Below are 15249 nucleotides of genomic sequence, written 5' to 3' on the forward strand. Positions count from 1 at the left end.
GACCCCGGCCGGGGGCACCACGAAACAGACGTGGCGGGAAGGAGGTCGGCTTCAGGTTGAATCCTGTGGGTGACCTCACAGAGGGTGCCCGGGGCCAAGGTCACCCAGGGGCGAGTGAGGTCACCACAGATCCGAGTCAAGTGTGAGCCCTGGTCATCAAGTCCATCTATCGACTGCAGCTCCCCACCCTGGTGCTACCCACAATCTTGTGGCTTTGAGGGAGAATGTCAGCAGCTGATGTCCTACACAGGTCCATTTGTCCAAACACCACAAACTCATGCTGCGTCCCCCAGCGCTCAGATCTCAGGCTGGAACAGACACCCCTGAGCACAGACACGGAGGGCTCAGGGGACAGATGTGCAGCTGTCCCACCCACCTTCCTGCAGCAAGTCAGCCCCTGACCCCCACAGGAGCTGCTCAGGACTCAAGGATGGCCTCCTTCTCTGGGAGCACGGCGTCCTCTGGGGACAGCCGGCTCTGGGTGTCATCCTTACGTGAGGGACACAGGAAGGAATAGCGGTGGCAGGAGCTTTCGTGACGAGCAAATCCAAGCACAGTCACCCCTCCCACTAGCTCACTTTAAACCTCAGGCAGAAATCCAGGAAGCAGGGGGCAGGGAAGGCCACGGGGGCCTCCCCGGGCGACACCTGACTGGCATTAGGGCTCCCAGGCCACCGCTTCCTCAGTGTCCTCCACTACAGGAGAGCTGGGAGGGCCCGGGCGCAGGGCAGGCTGGGTGGGGTGGGCGTCCCAGGACTCACTTTCTGGCCAGGTAGCCCCTGCAGCAGGCCTGGAAGCCGATGATGACGTCCGTGATCTTCAGGTCCCGCTCCTCCTCCAGGTGAGCCAGCACGCCGGCCCGGAAGAAGACCTTGCTCTGGCCGATGCGGTACAGGTTGCTGTCGAGCTCCAGGGCTTTGATCTAGACGGAGGAGAGTTGGCCACTTACCCCCTGCCACCCCTGCGGAGCCCTGGAGCAAGGCCAAGGACGGGGGAGGGGCCTGGAGCCTGGGTCAGTCCTGCTGCTCTGCGGGCAGCCTTCTCCTGGCGCAGGGAAAGCGGGGCTCGGGGCACGCTGGGGAGCAGGCAGGTGGGGGCCGGCATGGGGCAGGTAACGAGTCAGACTGGCAAAGAAACACAGAGTCTCGGCCCTGAAGGGACCCTGGAGGTCTCCTCTTCCTTCTCTGTGCCTCCCCGCACACTGCAGTCACACTCTACAAATGCCCAGTCAGGACACCCTCCAAGCGGAGGCGGCCAAGCATCATTGTTCTGTCCAAGCCCAGCACAGACTCCAGCTCAGGATCAAGTACTAACTAGATGACCCTAGGCCTTAACCTCTGTGAGCCCATATTTCCGCGGCTGTAAAATGGGAATAATGGTTTCTTTAATTAAAAGAAAAGTCAACAAACAAAGCAAATAATAGCACCTCCTTTCTAGGAGAGCCGTGGGAGTCAAACAAGAGAATGCACAGAAAGCACTAAGCACAGGGTCAAGCGTGTGACCAGTGCCAAATGGACTTCAGCCGTCATTACCATTACCGGGCTGTTTTGGTACAGTAACAAGGCTCTCTTACTAAGCCCACTGGCAAGGGTCTGTCTGTCCATCTATCTGCCTGGGAGAGAAGAGATTTAGAACAAGCTCCAAGAGGCAGAGTCTTGAATAGGGTAAGTGGGATCTGGGGGCCTTGGTGTCCACGAACGACCCGGCAGGCCCGGAAGAGGCCCTGTGAAAAGGGGAGACCAGGGCAGGTGGAGCCATTGTGGGCATCCCCCGGCCATGCGCCCCACCTCCCTCCCGGCATAAAGAGCCCAAGCTGCCCATCTTCGCTGCAGGGCTGGACGGAGGGGACCTGCTTATGCCAGAAGTGGGGACACCCCTCACTGGCCAGCAGCTAACTCAGTCTCTGGAGAAACAGCGGCCCAGACACGAGCTGGAGGCACACCCTCCATCCTTCACGCCTCCTCTCTGCCAGGTGGCAAGCATCGGAGAGCAGGGAGCTGTGTCTTCTCCCTCCTCTTCTAGCCCCCATCTCCCTGTCCCTTAATGCGCTGCTTTGCACAGAGCAGATGTTGAATTTTTCTTCCCTTTTCTCTTTCCTCCCCCACCCCCAAGCCCAGCCCATCCTCTGCTGACTCTTTGGAAAGAACGCGAAGTAAAGCAAGCAGGAGGTGCTGGCTACTGACTCTGGACACGTCAGGCCCAGCGGGACGCCCGCCTGCAAAGCAGAAAAACGACTGCGTGGGTACAGCCTCAGCGCGGCCACTGGGTCACCACAGGGCCTTCATTCACTATGCAGAATCCAGTGCCCACTGCCCATCAGGCACTGGTTCAGAGCTGGGGGAAAGAGAGGAAAGGTCCAGAAACTCAGACACCGGCGGCTTTGGGCTGGTCGTGGTGCCCTGGTGGCAAGCTGCCCCGCCAACCACACTGCATGTGAAGATCGGAGGAGACGTGCGCAAGAAAGAACCAGAATGTGCCCAAAAGGAAGAGGCCGTCTCACACCACAGCCTTGCCACGCCGCGGCTCTGGCCTCCTCCTCCTCCCCACCCCGCTCCCACATGCTGTCCTGACCCCACCAAGGGCTAAGGGGGCTGCCGCTCAGGGCACCTGGCAGAATCAGAACTGGCTTGTTGGAGGAACAAGAGAGCACGGTGCCAACGGATCCAAAGGACCCCGTCCAATCACAGGGGCTCTGGCCACAGGTCACCCAACACAGGAGGCGGGGACGGCAGCTCAACTCACCATGAGCACACACGCCTGCTTCCCATCCATGAAGCCCTTAGGAATGGAATTTGGTGTCAGGATCTCGTATCTGAGGAAGAAAAGGGCAGCCAGGTCAGTTTAGCCCTAGCTTGGATTCCGTGTGGCCTGGAATATACGTGAGAGATCAGGGTCGTCCCTATGGTGTAGCAGATGTAGAATTCTTTCCACAGAGTCTCCTAAGGAAAGCGGACATTCGGTGAATCCCGCCGTGCTCTTTCCTTAGGCTAAATGGCACGAGGAAGGCCTGGTGCTTTCCAGAAAGCAAATGGAAACTCACGTCGGACTGTTTCATTCACTCAAGGGTGAGCTTTGCAGTGGGCTTACTAACTGCTAATCACCCAGCATCCGCGTCTGTAACCCCAGAAGGCCATGCCCATCTCTTCACTGAGATGCTGCAGGGACCCACCAATCAACGGGGTGGTCCAAGAAATTAAACACAGGGCTGCATCACGACAGCAACTGGCACTAAACACAGTCATTAAGCAAAGAAGCCGGTGTCACTACTGTCCCCCTCTGCACACACAGCAGACTTTCATTTCCATCAAGTTCCTTTAATACCCAAGGCTCCGGCTGATCCTCCTTTAATTTCTTTTCAGAGCTCCTCTAACTGTAGCAAACAGCGCCAGGCTCCCAAAGTGACTAGGAGTGAAAGCCAACGAGATAACTTTTGTTTCAGAAACAAAACAGAGAAATCCCTCCTCACGTAGATGGTGGCACAGAGAACCGTGTGAGGAGCCGGCCGGAACTCAACTCAATGTGGACGAGGAAACGGCTCCCCTACCGGAGGCCCCTGCTGGGGAGCAGCCGGCCCTGGGCCGGGGGCCCTGCTCACCTCTGCCGGAACTCCTGGAAGACCACGCGGTTGGGGAAGCCCTGGCGGCAGATTCGGATGCCCTCGAGAACCCCGTTGCAGCGCAGCTGGTCCAGCACCAGATGGGGGTCCAGCTTGCCAGCCTAGAGAAGAAAATACACGCACCTGCTCGTACTTCTGCGCCCAGGAATTGATGGAGAGAGGGGCGGCCCCCTCTGGATGAAACAGGGCAAAAGCCCCCAAGGGAGTTGGGAGTCCCTGCCGCCCACAGGTTTTGACAGCACAGTTAATGACGTGATCCAGGTCCGGGAGAGGCAGAAATGCAGGCTACGAGGGCAGCCTATCCCCTAAGGGTGCCTGAGCCACCCCGCCGGGGAACTTAACCGAGGGCGCTGTGTGTGGCGGGGGACAGAGTTTCTGCACAGGGAGACAGACAAGGGTGGAGTGGCCCGCAGGTGTGCCCGGCCCGCGCCACGCCCCCGAGTGGCCACACCTTCTTCTCATGGTTGGGGATGATGCAGCGGACGAAGTTGGGGTTGGTGTTCCTCAGCGTGGCCATGAGCTTGGCCAGCTGCTCCTTGTACAGCTGTCCCACCGTGCGGAACATGCCCTTGCGTGTCTTGAAGGCCCCTGGCAGCGCCGTCTCCGACATGCCGGCCACCTGGTCCAGGCCAATGATGCGGTCCACTGCAGAGAGCACGCAGAAGCACGTGAGTACCCGGCGGTCCAGGTGGGGGCGGAGGGGTGGGAAAAACAGACAGACAATCTGGACAGAAAGAGAGGAGACTACAGAACAGCAGACTGTTTCTACTTGGAGTCTACACAGCAGGCTAAGGTCATCTCCAAATGTTGAGTGAAGGTGACCTTGTGAGCAAGGAGCAGAAAGCAAGAAAGGGTTTGGAAAGAGTGCAGAGCCGCTGAGGGGAGCAGCGCAGCCGTGAAGGCTAACGCCACAGCTACGGCACTTATCTCAGCCGCCCTGGAGAGCTCCTAACCCAGAGACACGACAGAGCTAGTACTGGGAGATTAGGACTGACATTTATACACTACCATGTGTAAAATAGATAGCTAGTGGGAACCTGCTATAAAGCACAGGAAGCTCAGCTCAGTGCTCTGTGATGACCTAGATGAGGGGGATGTGTGTGTGTGGGGGTGGGGGAGGATGGGGGGGAGGATGGGGGAGGGAGGGAGGTCCAAGAAGGAGGGGATATAGGTGTACATATAGCTGATTCACTTCACTGTACAGCAGAAACTAACACAACATTGTAAAGCAATTATACTCCAAAAAAAAAAAAAAAAAAAAAACAGAACCCCCTTTCACAATAGCTGTGATTCAGGTAAGTTGATAGGAGCTGTGTAGCCTTTTGGCGAGTGTCGTGATGGCTGGTAAATAACAACCATTTGCTATGAGAATAACTGGGAAAAAAAAAACCAAACTGGACCCAATAACGCATTTTGAAGTGGCGAGCCAAGCTCGTCCACTTGCCTGGCTCTGAGGAGGTGTTCAACTTGACTTACAGGAATCCTGTCGTCCTCGGGTCCCAGATGAAATGAAAACCTCAGCATCCTGAATTCACGCTGACCTCTACCTGAGAGCACTGGGCCAGGAGTCAGAAGGCAGGAGCCCTAAAGCTACTCTGCCATCGCCTGCAGGACTCTGGACGAGTCCCTCTCTGTCTGCAACGTCCCCACGCAGGGCTCTCTACATCAGGGACCTAGCGCAGCAGGAATGGTGTCGGAGCAGAGAGTTCCAGACAACCGCTACTGCCAGTGACTACCCCAGAGGCCGAGGCTCCTTCTACCTCTTGTCTCCCTTGGTCTCCAAGCTCAGGGGTCTTTATCATCTAAGCCCACCCTCCAGGGAAGAAGCCCTCATCACCGTGGCTCCCGCCCAGAACAATGAAATGAACTGCTTCCTCCCAGGCGAAAACAAAACAACGAACAAACCCAACCTAAGTGGCAGGCGATTTGAGGCCAGTCTTAAGCAAGAGCCAATGTTAAATTTGAAAGCTTCTGTTGCTGGCTGCAAAAGTTAAGAATTCTGTGACAAAGTCGGTTTCCGATTCCTCTGTGGCCAGATCTCTTATCTTTTTGAAGGCAACACAAAGGACTGTTGCTCAAGAGGGAAGCCGGGAGTGAGGATGGACCCGATGAACCCCCTCAATTAAAACGGGAGGCATCTGGACCTCATGCAGCCACCGCAGGGCCCCTCTGGCCACCAAAGGTGTCCTGGGAGTGGGTGGCTTGTGAAGGCCACTCAGGTTGCCCAGCGTGAGGTCCAATACGCCCCGTAACAACCCGCCGTTTCATGTAAGTGTGCCCTGCCCCCGGCAGGCCTGGCCCAGGAGCAGTGACTGCTGCGTACACACACAGGTGCACGCACGCACAGACACACGAACACAGACAGCAGTGCGCAGAGCACCTCGTGCTGAGACGTGGCAGCTACCCAGTCAATGAGACGCCGCCTTCACGAGCGGGAGTTCTGAAGCGGGTATAGGTTGTAAAATGTTAAGATCTAACAAGAAGTGTCAATATCAAAACACGGCCCCGATGTGCCTGCTTTTCCACTGGAGGCCTGCGCTGGGGAGCGGGGGGGGGCCTCCCCACAAGCCCGGGGCCGAGAGCAGGGAAGGGGCACAGGCAGGCGGGAGCAGCCACGGCAGAGGAAGCTCAGCAGAAGCGCTCGTCACGCAGCCCTGGATGCAGCACACACGGACGGATGCCGCACCGGGCAGCCAGTCACCTGGTTCTAGGAGGAGGAGGGCAGGAAAGCGCTGATAGGAATAGGCTCTCTGGGTGCTCTGCATCTCTGCAACAGAGAGGTTAAAGCAAAACCCAGGCAGAAGGGAGGAGAGACCAGCAGAGACAAGGAAAAGAACCACTTCCAGAGCTACCAGCTACCAGGGAGAAGCAGGGAGGCAGGAAGGAGTGGGACGGGAACCTGGGCGCCGGGCGCCGGGCCATCACGCGACACCCCCGCGCTAGAAAGGGCTTGTCTGTGGCCGCGGAGCCGAGGGAAGCCTCTGCCCCAGAGCAAGTGGCTGCGCAGCACGTTCAAGGATGCTCGGGGCTCAAGGACAGCGTGACCGTAAGGGCTGGAGGAGCCCAGGCTCCCGGGTGCTAAGCGGCCACAAACCCCCAGGTCCACGTCCTGGGCTCGGCCCGCTGCCGTGGAGGGAAGAGGCCCGGCCGGGGGCGCCGGGAGGCGGGGTGAGGGCCAAGGGCGTACCATCCTTCCACAGCTCCGAGACGAACTTGTCGGAGGACTGGTGCAGCAGCGTGGCGATGTTGTCGTTCAGCGGGTCCATGTTCTTCATCAGCCACTCGTCAGCTTTGTAATCCACCTGCAAGACGGGACCCCAGGTCACGGGCTGCTCGGGGGACATCGGCGCGCACAGCCTCTCCGATGACCAGCTGACCCCACAGGCGGAAACATTAAAAATCGTGAACCCTCGACCTGGCGTTTACATCCCCAAGAAGGAAATGATGAGTGCCCAGGGCAGAGGCCTCCGTGAGATGTTCTCTGCGGAGTCACGCAGAAGGCAAAAAATTTAAGCCACGCGAACCCCAAGCAAATGGTTATAGTTACACCGCGGAATATTCTGTTTTTAATTTTTTTAAGGTAATATGAACCTAAAGAAAAAATCCTGAAAGGACGTTAACCAAAATGTGGTAATATTTCTTTTTAGTAACAGGCAAGTAATTTTTACTTTTTCTTTGTCATTTCAGGATACCCAGGTTTTCCCGGATATGCGTTATTCTTATCTTTTTTGAAATATGTCCTTAATAACAAGAGTAGTACAATATTATATATTCTAATGATACAAACAGAGCGGGAAGCCGCTGCAACCCCCGTCCTAAACCACACAGCAGTAACCGCCGCTCTCAGCCTGTGGTTCACTCCTGGCCCCTTTCGACAGGTTTCCGCACACGCACTGCTACTGATGACAAGCTACAGGATGGTGGCTTCTTTCTCCTGGGAGACGACAAGCCCTGGAGCTGAGTGTCTTGGCCATGTGTCCCCCTGGGCACAGGCAGCGTCCTTGTCCTTTTAGCTGCTGTAGTGCAGCCCAGGTGAGGATGCACATGGCCAGTTTCACCGTTCAGGCCCCTCGTGGGCTTTCGGGTGTACCCAGTTTTTGCATCACAGACAACAGTGCAACAAAAGCCCTCCTGCATTTCTAACAAGGGTGGAAGTGGAAATGGGGCTTTAGGCGCCATTACCTTAGGTAACGAGAAAACAGAGGTTTTTTAAACAGGGAGTTTGTGGGAATTCCCTGGCGGTCCAGTGGTTAGGACTTGGCACTTTCGCTGCTGTGGGCCCGGTTCGATCCCTGATTGGAGAATTAAGATCCCGCAAGCCACACGGCACAGCCCCCAAAAATAAATAAATAAATCTCATCACACACCTGAGTGTAACCAATAGTTAGATACTCCATGCAAGCAACACAATTTGCTGAGAAAACTCAGCTTTAGTCTAAGCACGGACCTCTGCAGACTCAGGACATCCCTGTTCAGTTAGGTTCAAGCCCCAGGAACGAGCCAGCTGGAGGACGTGTGCCAGCTGGTGTGAAGGCAGCTCTGCCACTTACTGGCCGGTGGCCTTGGCAATAACAAAGCCATCATCTACGGGTGTGGCTCTCACCCAGGGGACTGTGCCACCTCCATGTGGCAGATGTTCTGGGATGTCTGGAGACATTTCTGGTTTGGCAAGTAGGGAGGGCGCTACTGACCTCTGGTGGGGAGAAGCCAGGGAAGCTGCTGAACATCCTACAACACACAGGACGGGCCCCGACCACAAAGCCTGACCCGGCCCCCAAGTGGGCGGCGTGGAGGCTGAGAGGCCCTGCCCCAGAGCACTGACTGCCCACTCTGGGCTCACAAGCTCCTTTAACCCATGTTACCCAGGTCAGTGGTGGTCATCCCCACTTTCCATGTGAATCAACCAAGGCTCAGAGAAGTGAGGTAACCAGCCCAAAGTCACACAGGGGCAGAGCTCTAATACAGACTCCACGGCCTGCGCCTTTAGCACAAACCTCATTTCCGCGCCTGGAAAATGCACCTAATAATAATACACAACAGGACACCAGCCTGGGCACCTTACAGGATTGCCGCAAGCTCCTAACAAAACGGAACATGTGATGGTGCTTGGCGAGGTGGGGGAGTCCCGTGAACGCTGAAGGCACCAGGCACGTTATCGGACGAGTCACGGGACAAGAGTACTGCGCCCCGCCCCACACCTCAGGGCTCCCAGTCTTAGAATCGCCGTTAAGTCTCCTACAAAGGTCCGGCCGACACCTTCCTGTGTGTGCGCTCCTCACCTTGCCAGCGTAGTGGATGATGCAGAAGTCAGCTTTGTCCTTCAGCTGCTTGGGCTTCTGGAACTTGGGGTGGGTGCCCTGCTCCTGCACCACCTTCTCCACGAAACTCTTGTCCGTGGCTTTGGGGAACCAGCACTCCTCGTCCAGCAGGGCCAGGATGCCTGGGGGGCCTGCCTGGAGGGAGCACAGCGTCGCACAGGTGAGCTCGACCTGGAAACCCACCCATTCCTGCCCTCGAAAGAAGCCAAAGCCCAGAATCTCTCCAGAAGGTAGGCAGTGCTTCCCCGCAGGGAGGAAAAAAAAAAACAGAAGAAGAAGAAGCACTACCGAAAGCACTCAATTTAAGAGCTCTAGCTCAAAAGAAACTTCTGGGGTCTAGGTTACAGCTGACACACCTTAATAAAATGATGCGTCAGAAGGGTTCTCCAACGAGTGCACTGGAAATCCCTTGGCGGGCTTGATGGGCCAAGCAGACCCCCGGCCCACGTCCAGAGGCCGCCCCCAGCAGATGCCCCGGCCCGAGTCCCTCCGCATCCCCTCCCCCACCCTCCATGTCCACACAGCTACATGGTGACAGGTGACACTTAGGACAAGCCTCCCGAGGAAGAGGAAGCACCCCAGAGCCCCAAGAGCCTTCCGTACACTGAGTTTATAAGACAAGACAGCAGACTCAGACATTGTGGGGACTGGCTGACAGGCCTGGGAGCCACATGGGTTCTTGTTTGTTAGAAAATGCAACTGATTAAAAAAAAAACTCATCGCAGAAGCAAATCGTTTCATGTCAGAATTCTGGGTAGTTCCAGCGCCAGGAGGGCAGAGCGAAGAGGGCGGGGGTGAAGCCCCGCAGGTGTGGCTCTTACTGGCTTCTCGATGAGGTCGATGCAGGGCTGCAGGTCGAGGCCGAAATCGATGAAGTTCCACTCGATGCCCTCGCGCTGGTACTCCTCCTGCTCCAGGATGAACATGGTGTGGTTGAAGAGCTGCTGCAGCTTCTCGTTGGTGTAGTTGATGCACAGCTGCTCGAAGGAGTTCAGCTGCAAGAGGGAGACAAGGTCACAGAGATGCCCACCCTCCCGCTGCATGGCCTGCAAGTCCCTCGGGAAGGAAGGGGACGGCTGCTGGGGAAGAACCTCCTGGGGCCCCTCCGTGCCGCCCCCTGTGGGCCTCCCCTCCTCACACCCAGCAGCAGGGGCTGCACTGCTGGGGCCCACGGACCTCGCCAGCAGCCTGGTAAAGTCCCTTATATCAGGATAAAGTTTTTAAACGCATAAAATAGATTCTAAAAGAAAGAAGTTATGTTGAAATGTAATTATCAAAATATTGTGACATAGCAATACACGGTGCTTCTTCATTAGAAAGCACAAGCCATGGGCTTAACAACTTCCAGAATTTTGAAGGAGAGATGAACGTAAATGATATTATATCTCTTCAATGACTGTTGTGACGTGAAAACGTCTGATTTCTGGTGGTGACAGATCCAACCACTGCTAATGCTACTGAGGTCTGTACACTCTGCTCAAGCCACAATTCAAAAAACTGCATCATTTCAATGAAAAGTTAGTAAAAATAAAGAGGTGATTTTTTTTCCCCACCCACGTTCATGGTTCCTCTGAAATCTGCCATGGACCCCAGGTTAAGAACCTCTGCTGATCTACTTTATCAGTTTTTCCTACCTGAAGTCTTTATGGGCAGGGACAATATCTTGTCACAATGCTCATAATATTTGAGAATAAATAAGCAATAAATCAACAGAAAGCCCCTGTCCATGAGGCCTCCCAGAACTCCATCCAGAAGGTATCATTCTTGCCAGCATTTCTGGTTGGCAAAGGGCATCTTTTTTTTTTTTTTTGAATTTTTGAATATTATTTATTTTTTTATACAGCAGGTTGTTATTAGTTATCCACTTTATACATATTAGTGTATATATGTCAATCCCAATCTCCCAATTCACCCCACAGGGCATCTTGTTTCAGCTTAAAATACGCCCAACCGGTGTCTTCTGTCTCCACACAAGCAAGGAGGTGGCCAGCTCGCATTGCTGTGGGGCTTTGGGAGAGAGGATCTCAGCCCCAGAAGGCAGCCCAGAGGCTCAGGAGGCGGGAGGGGGCACGAGGGAGGAGATGCTCACATCGAAAATCTCGAAGCCGGCGATGTCCAGGATCCCGATGAACGAGGCGCCCTGCCTCTTGGTCTTGTCCAGAGCCTTGTTGATGCGCAGGACCAGCCAGCGGAACATGCGCTCGTAGGTGGCCTTGGCCAAGGCCTCAATGGCAAAGTCAGCCTGGTGGGGGGACACCCGGGGGGGCGGGGAGTCAGATACAGGAAGCCTTTAAGTCCTCATTCCCTTTGCCCCAATAATGTCACCTGTGGGCCGCCCCCCCCCAAGAGAAACAGCCCTAAGGATGGAAAAAAAGCTTCATGTACAAATACGTTCACTGTGGTGTTATCTATAATGAAGGAAGCTGCAATAACCTAAATATCCAACAATACAGGCAGAGTGAACTTAGACATTTGCAAAGACCTTTTTAAAATAAATGGAGACGAACTGAAGTATCTACAGAAGAAATGACAAGATGTCTGAGATTTGCTTCAAGTTACACAATTAGGGGTGCAGGGCAACCAGATTAACCAGGAACCAAGCTTGGCCATGAGTCAGTGACTCCTGAAGACGCCCGTGTGATGGGCACATGGGCTCCCTGCACTATTCTCCACTTTATTGTGCAAATGTTCAAGAAGTTCCCTAATGAAAAGCCAAGGTGACAACTACGTTTAAAAAAGAAAGAAAGAAGGAAAAGGCCTTGCAGGAAGGAAAAAGCTGCCCAATAAGCGTCATTGGGTAGGACTGGGGCAATTTTTTTCCTTCTCTAGACTTCTTTGATTTTTCTGAATCTTAAGTGTTCATGTAGTATTTTCATCATGAAAAAATTAAGCTTCTTTAATTATCAGGGAAATGAACAGTTGGTCATAATCATGCTCGCTGTCTTTTGAAAAACAGCTTTGGAGGGAGCGCTTTGCCCAGAATCAGCTGTCAGCCACAAGCAGGAGGCCCGGTGGACGGCACCCTTTGGAAAAAGAACTCATCAACGTGAATTCAAAGTAATTTTGAGAGACGGGAGCAGCAGCCTGAAACCACCCAGCGCCAGGGCCATGAGAGAAACTAGAAACCACCCACAGAGGCCCTGCGGGCAGGGCAGGGACTCAGGTCCTGGGCGGCGGGCACGTGTGAGTGGCACAGACCCCTGCCCGGCTCTCGCCACGTGCGGCAGGACAGCCCGTGGGGGACAGACAGCCCTGAGGCCTGGGCTCCAAGAATGGCGGGTGCCGCCGCCCTGGCACCAGGACGAGTTGTGCTACAGAAACACTCTGGGCTTGCTTCGCTTTATCCTGGAGCAGGATACCCCTGCATCCTCGCCCACCAATCAGCTCAACACTGACTCCAGGGAAAAGGCACATGGCAGCCCAGAGTTCCCACCGAGGGTGGCCCTTCCTAGGCGGGGGCCTTGGCCATGTTCCTGGACCCCGGGCCCAGCTTCCTCGTGCTCTCAGTGGGGGTAACACCACCTGCTCTCCGAGGTGCTGTGAGGACCCCGTGAGGAACCCAGGTGAGACAGTACCGAACACCGAGGATGCCGCAGCGCAGGCCTCAACCCGGCCGTGGCAGTGGCCCGTGCCAAGGAGGCGGCCCGACCCCAGCCAGAGGGCTTACCTGCTCCTTCGTCTGAGCCTTCTGGACGTAATCCCGTCCCACCTTGATGCGAGGGGTGAGGATCCCTCTGGTGAAATCGGTCACGTTGATACCCAACAGGTGGGACACTTTCTGGGCAGCTGATGTTTTTCAAAGAATGAGGAGGGAAGGGGTAAAAGGCTTCAATTAAACCCAAGAGAATGAGTCCCGCTGCTCAACCTGGGGAAGTTGTGGTTACTGGGCGATCGTTACCAGGACAACGAGCCTGGGCCCCAGCCCTTCCTCCACGGCACACGGAACAGCCAGCTCTCCCCTCAGGCCGGCGGCACGGGTCCTAACCGGGGGCCTGGCATACGCACCTCCGCACACCCCGGCCACATCCTGAGTGTGAAAGAGGGTCCCACCCACAAACAGGACTGACTCGAGGCAGCGCTGCCCCAGACACAGGGGACGGAACAGGACAATCCACACGCACATGGGTTACATTTTTTCAAGAGCCCCTAAGAAGCGCATGTTAAGGCTAACGTAAACGAGTCACCTGCAACGAACCAAGGGCCTAGCAGTGACCGAGGAGCTGGGGTGATAACACTGTTTCGTGTCCTCACAGGCAAGGCAAGTGACAGCAGAAGTGACTGTTTTACTGAGACAACCGTTCTGGTCTCAGAACAAATGAGGGGAAACGCTGGGCCATAGGATCATGGGTTTCCTAACTCATTCTGAGGCTTACTCTGTGAAGAAGCAGCAGGGTCGTGTTCATGTGTGTTTCACAAAAAATACAGAGTGACGGGCAGCCACGAACACACACGCAACAAAAAAGACAGGAGTGTCTGGAGTTGCTCCAAGACCCTTTCTCCTAAGCCAGTGCAAGCCCAGGCACCTGCCCCTCTGCTTCAGGTGAGGGGCCCACGGGCTCACCTGTGTTGTCGGGCATGGATGCTTGGTCGGTGTTACGCTCCTTCTTGAAGACGATGTTGCCGAGCTGGAGGACCCCCGAGATGACCCGCAGCAGGCCTTCAGGTGCAACCAAAGGCAGGTCAGAACCAGGCGGGGGGTGGAATAGGCGCCTGAGTGGGTGTCTCCCGCCAGAGGCCCTCAGGCAAGATGAGCCAAGTGGGGGGCACCAGGCCTCAGCCTAAAGCATGTCTCCAGGGCCTCTGGCTGACCGCAGCTTAGATACAAGCTCTGTTAACATTCCCAACCTCTCCAAGTCCGGACCAAGGATGCGCTTCTACCCAGGGGCACGTGGTCTATTTTTATAAAGTTTTATTGGAACACAGCCACGCCCGTCCATTCACATGCTATCTGCGGAGCAAAGGTGACTGACCCTAACGCTAGAGAATGGGGTGCAGTCTCTCCAGCCCCCAATCTTCCTAAAGTAAAGCCTTCAGGCCCTCCTCACCCTCCCTCCAGAGAAACGAGAAGACGCAGGCAAGCTGCACACTGTGTTCACTCTGAGCTTCGCCAGCGCAGAGACCCCAGCCCCAGCCCCTGCCACACTCGCCCTGGACAAAGCAGGGCTAGTCCACTTTTAGCAAATGGCAAGAACACGAGTGGTGGACCCAGACCCTGGGCAATTGGTAACCTGTCCTTTGTTCCCCTACATCCCCAGGCAATACGACCGGGAAGAAATAATCCTGAGCCTCAAATCTGAGGGACCACCCACCACACACTCAAGGCCTTCCTCCCGGCCGTTACAGACTCCCTAAGGGCCAGCGCCAGCAGGAAGTGCTCTCTCCCAGGAGGACCGGCCCTTACCCATCTGCTCCTCCTCTGGGATGCCCATAATCCGCATGGCCTCCATGGTCTCCTGGAACATGTCCTTGTCCTGCTGCCCGGGGATGGTGACGTGCCCATTGGACAGGAAGCGGTACTTGTTGTATGGCTCCAGCAGGAGATCAGCTGTGGGGGGCAGAGGGCAAGGCTTAGTGAAGGTCAGGAGGTGCTGGAACCAGAGGCTCCAGTCAACACCGTGACCTCAAAGGTGTGGGAGACCGGGGAGCGCCCTGAAATACCCCAGAAACCGCGGAGTGGCCGGAAAGGCCGACTCTCCCCAGCGTGTGAGATGGGCACACACGTAGACCGCCCCCCCGCCTGAGAGCACTGGGGCCCCGAGGTCCGCAGCTGCACGGTGACCTGCCAGGCTTCCTCTGGCGTGGTCGGAAACAGAGGCCAAGCCCTCAGCCGGCCCAGGAACGGAAGTCGTGCTCCTCTTGCCCACCCAAAGGCCGAGATTTCATGTCCTAACTGCAGTGTGTGGCCCGACAGCAGGGGGAGCCCCCGTGTCAGGCTGTGGGCCCACTACTCACTCTTGAGGTGCTCCCCAGCCCCAGACAGCAGGTAGTAGAAGATGTGGAAGGTCCGCTCTTCCTTGGCTTGGCGGATGGCACGAGATTTCTCCAGGAGGTCTTTGCAGACGTTAAGGAACCGTGCTCGCTGGAGAGGAGGCAGCCAGCCCTCCACGTGCCCCCAGGCCTGTCCAAAGCCACAGAACTTCACCGGCAGAGAGTGGCAAAACAAAACAAAGGCCAACTACCTTGGCCCTACCCTTCACGGGTGTAGCCTGTGCAAACAGCAGCCCTCACACTTGGGAGCCTTATCTGTTTAAAGGGGCCCCTTCTCACGAGAGAACAGAGCTCAGAACACTCTTACCAGCACAGGCTATAACACCA

At 55.8% G+C, this 15249-nt stretch overlaps 1 protein-coding gene across 1 annotated transcript in view; it reads right to left on the reverse strand.

Annotated features, from left to right (window-relative positions):
* The window catches only part of MYH9 (myosin heavy chain 9), a 90739-nt gene that overhangs the window by 20206 nt on the left and 55284 nt on the right, over positions 1–15249 (reverse strand). The window contains exons 8-19 of the mRNA XM_036865572.1: positions 14887–14985; positions 14336–14479; positions 13496–13591; positions 12602–12720; positions 11024–11176; positions 9756–9929; positions 8896–9069; positions 6804–6918; positions 4068–4261; positions 3596–3717; positions 2743–2812; positions 762–922 (exon numbers count right to left, since the gene is read on the reverse strand). Coding sequence (XP_036721467.1) covers positions 762–922; positions 2743–2812; positions 3596–3717; positions 4068–4261; positions 6804–6918; positions 8896–9069; positions 9756–9929; positions 11024–11176; positions 12602–12720; positions 13496–13591; positions 14336–14479; positions 14887–14985 — 1621 coding nt within the window. The remainder of the gene's footprint in view (positions 1–761; positions 923–2742; positions 2813–3595; positions 3718–4067; positions 4262–6803; positions 6919–8895; positions 9070–9755; positions 9930–11023; positions 11177–12601; positions 12721–13495; positions 13592–14335; positions 14480–14886; positions 14986–15249) is intronic.

The sequence above is a fragment of the Balaenoptera musculus genome, chromosome 10 (genome assembly GCF_009873245.2).
Source record: "Balaenoptera musculus isolate JJ_BM4_2016_0621 chromosome 10, mBalMus1.pri.v3, whole genome shotgun sequence".
NCBI classification, from domain to species: Eukaryota; Metazoa; Chordata; class Mammalia; order Artiodactyla; family Balaenopteridae; genus Balaenoptera; species Balaenoptera musculus.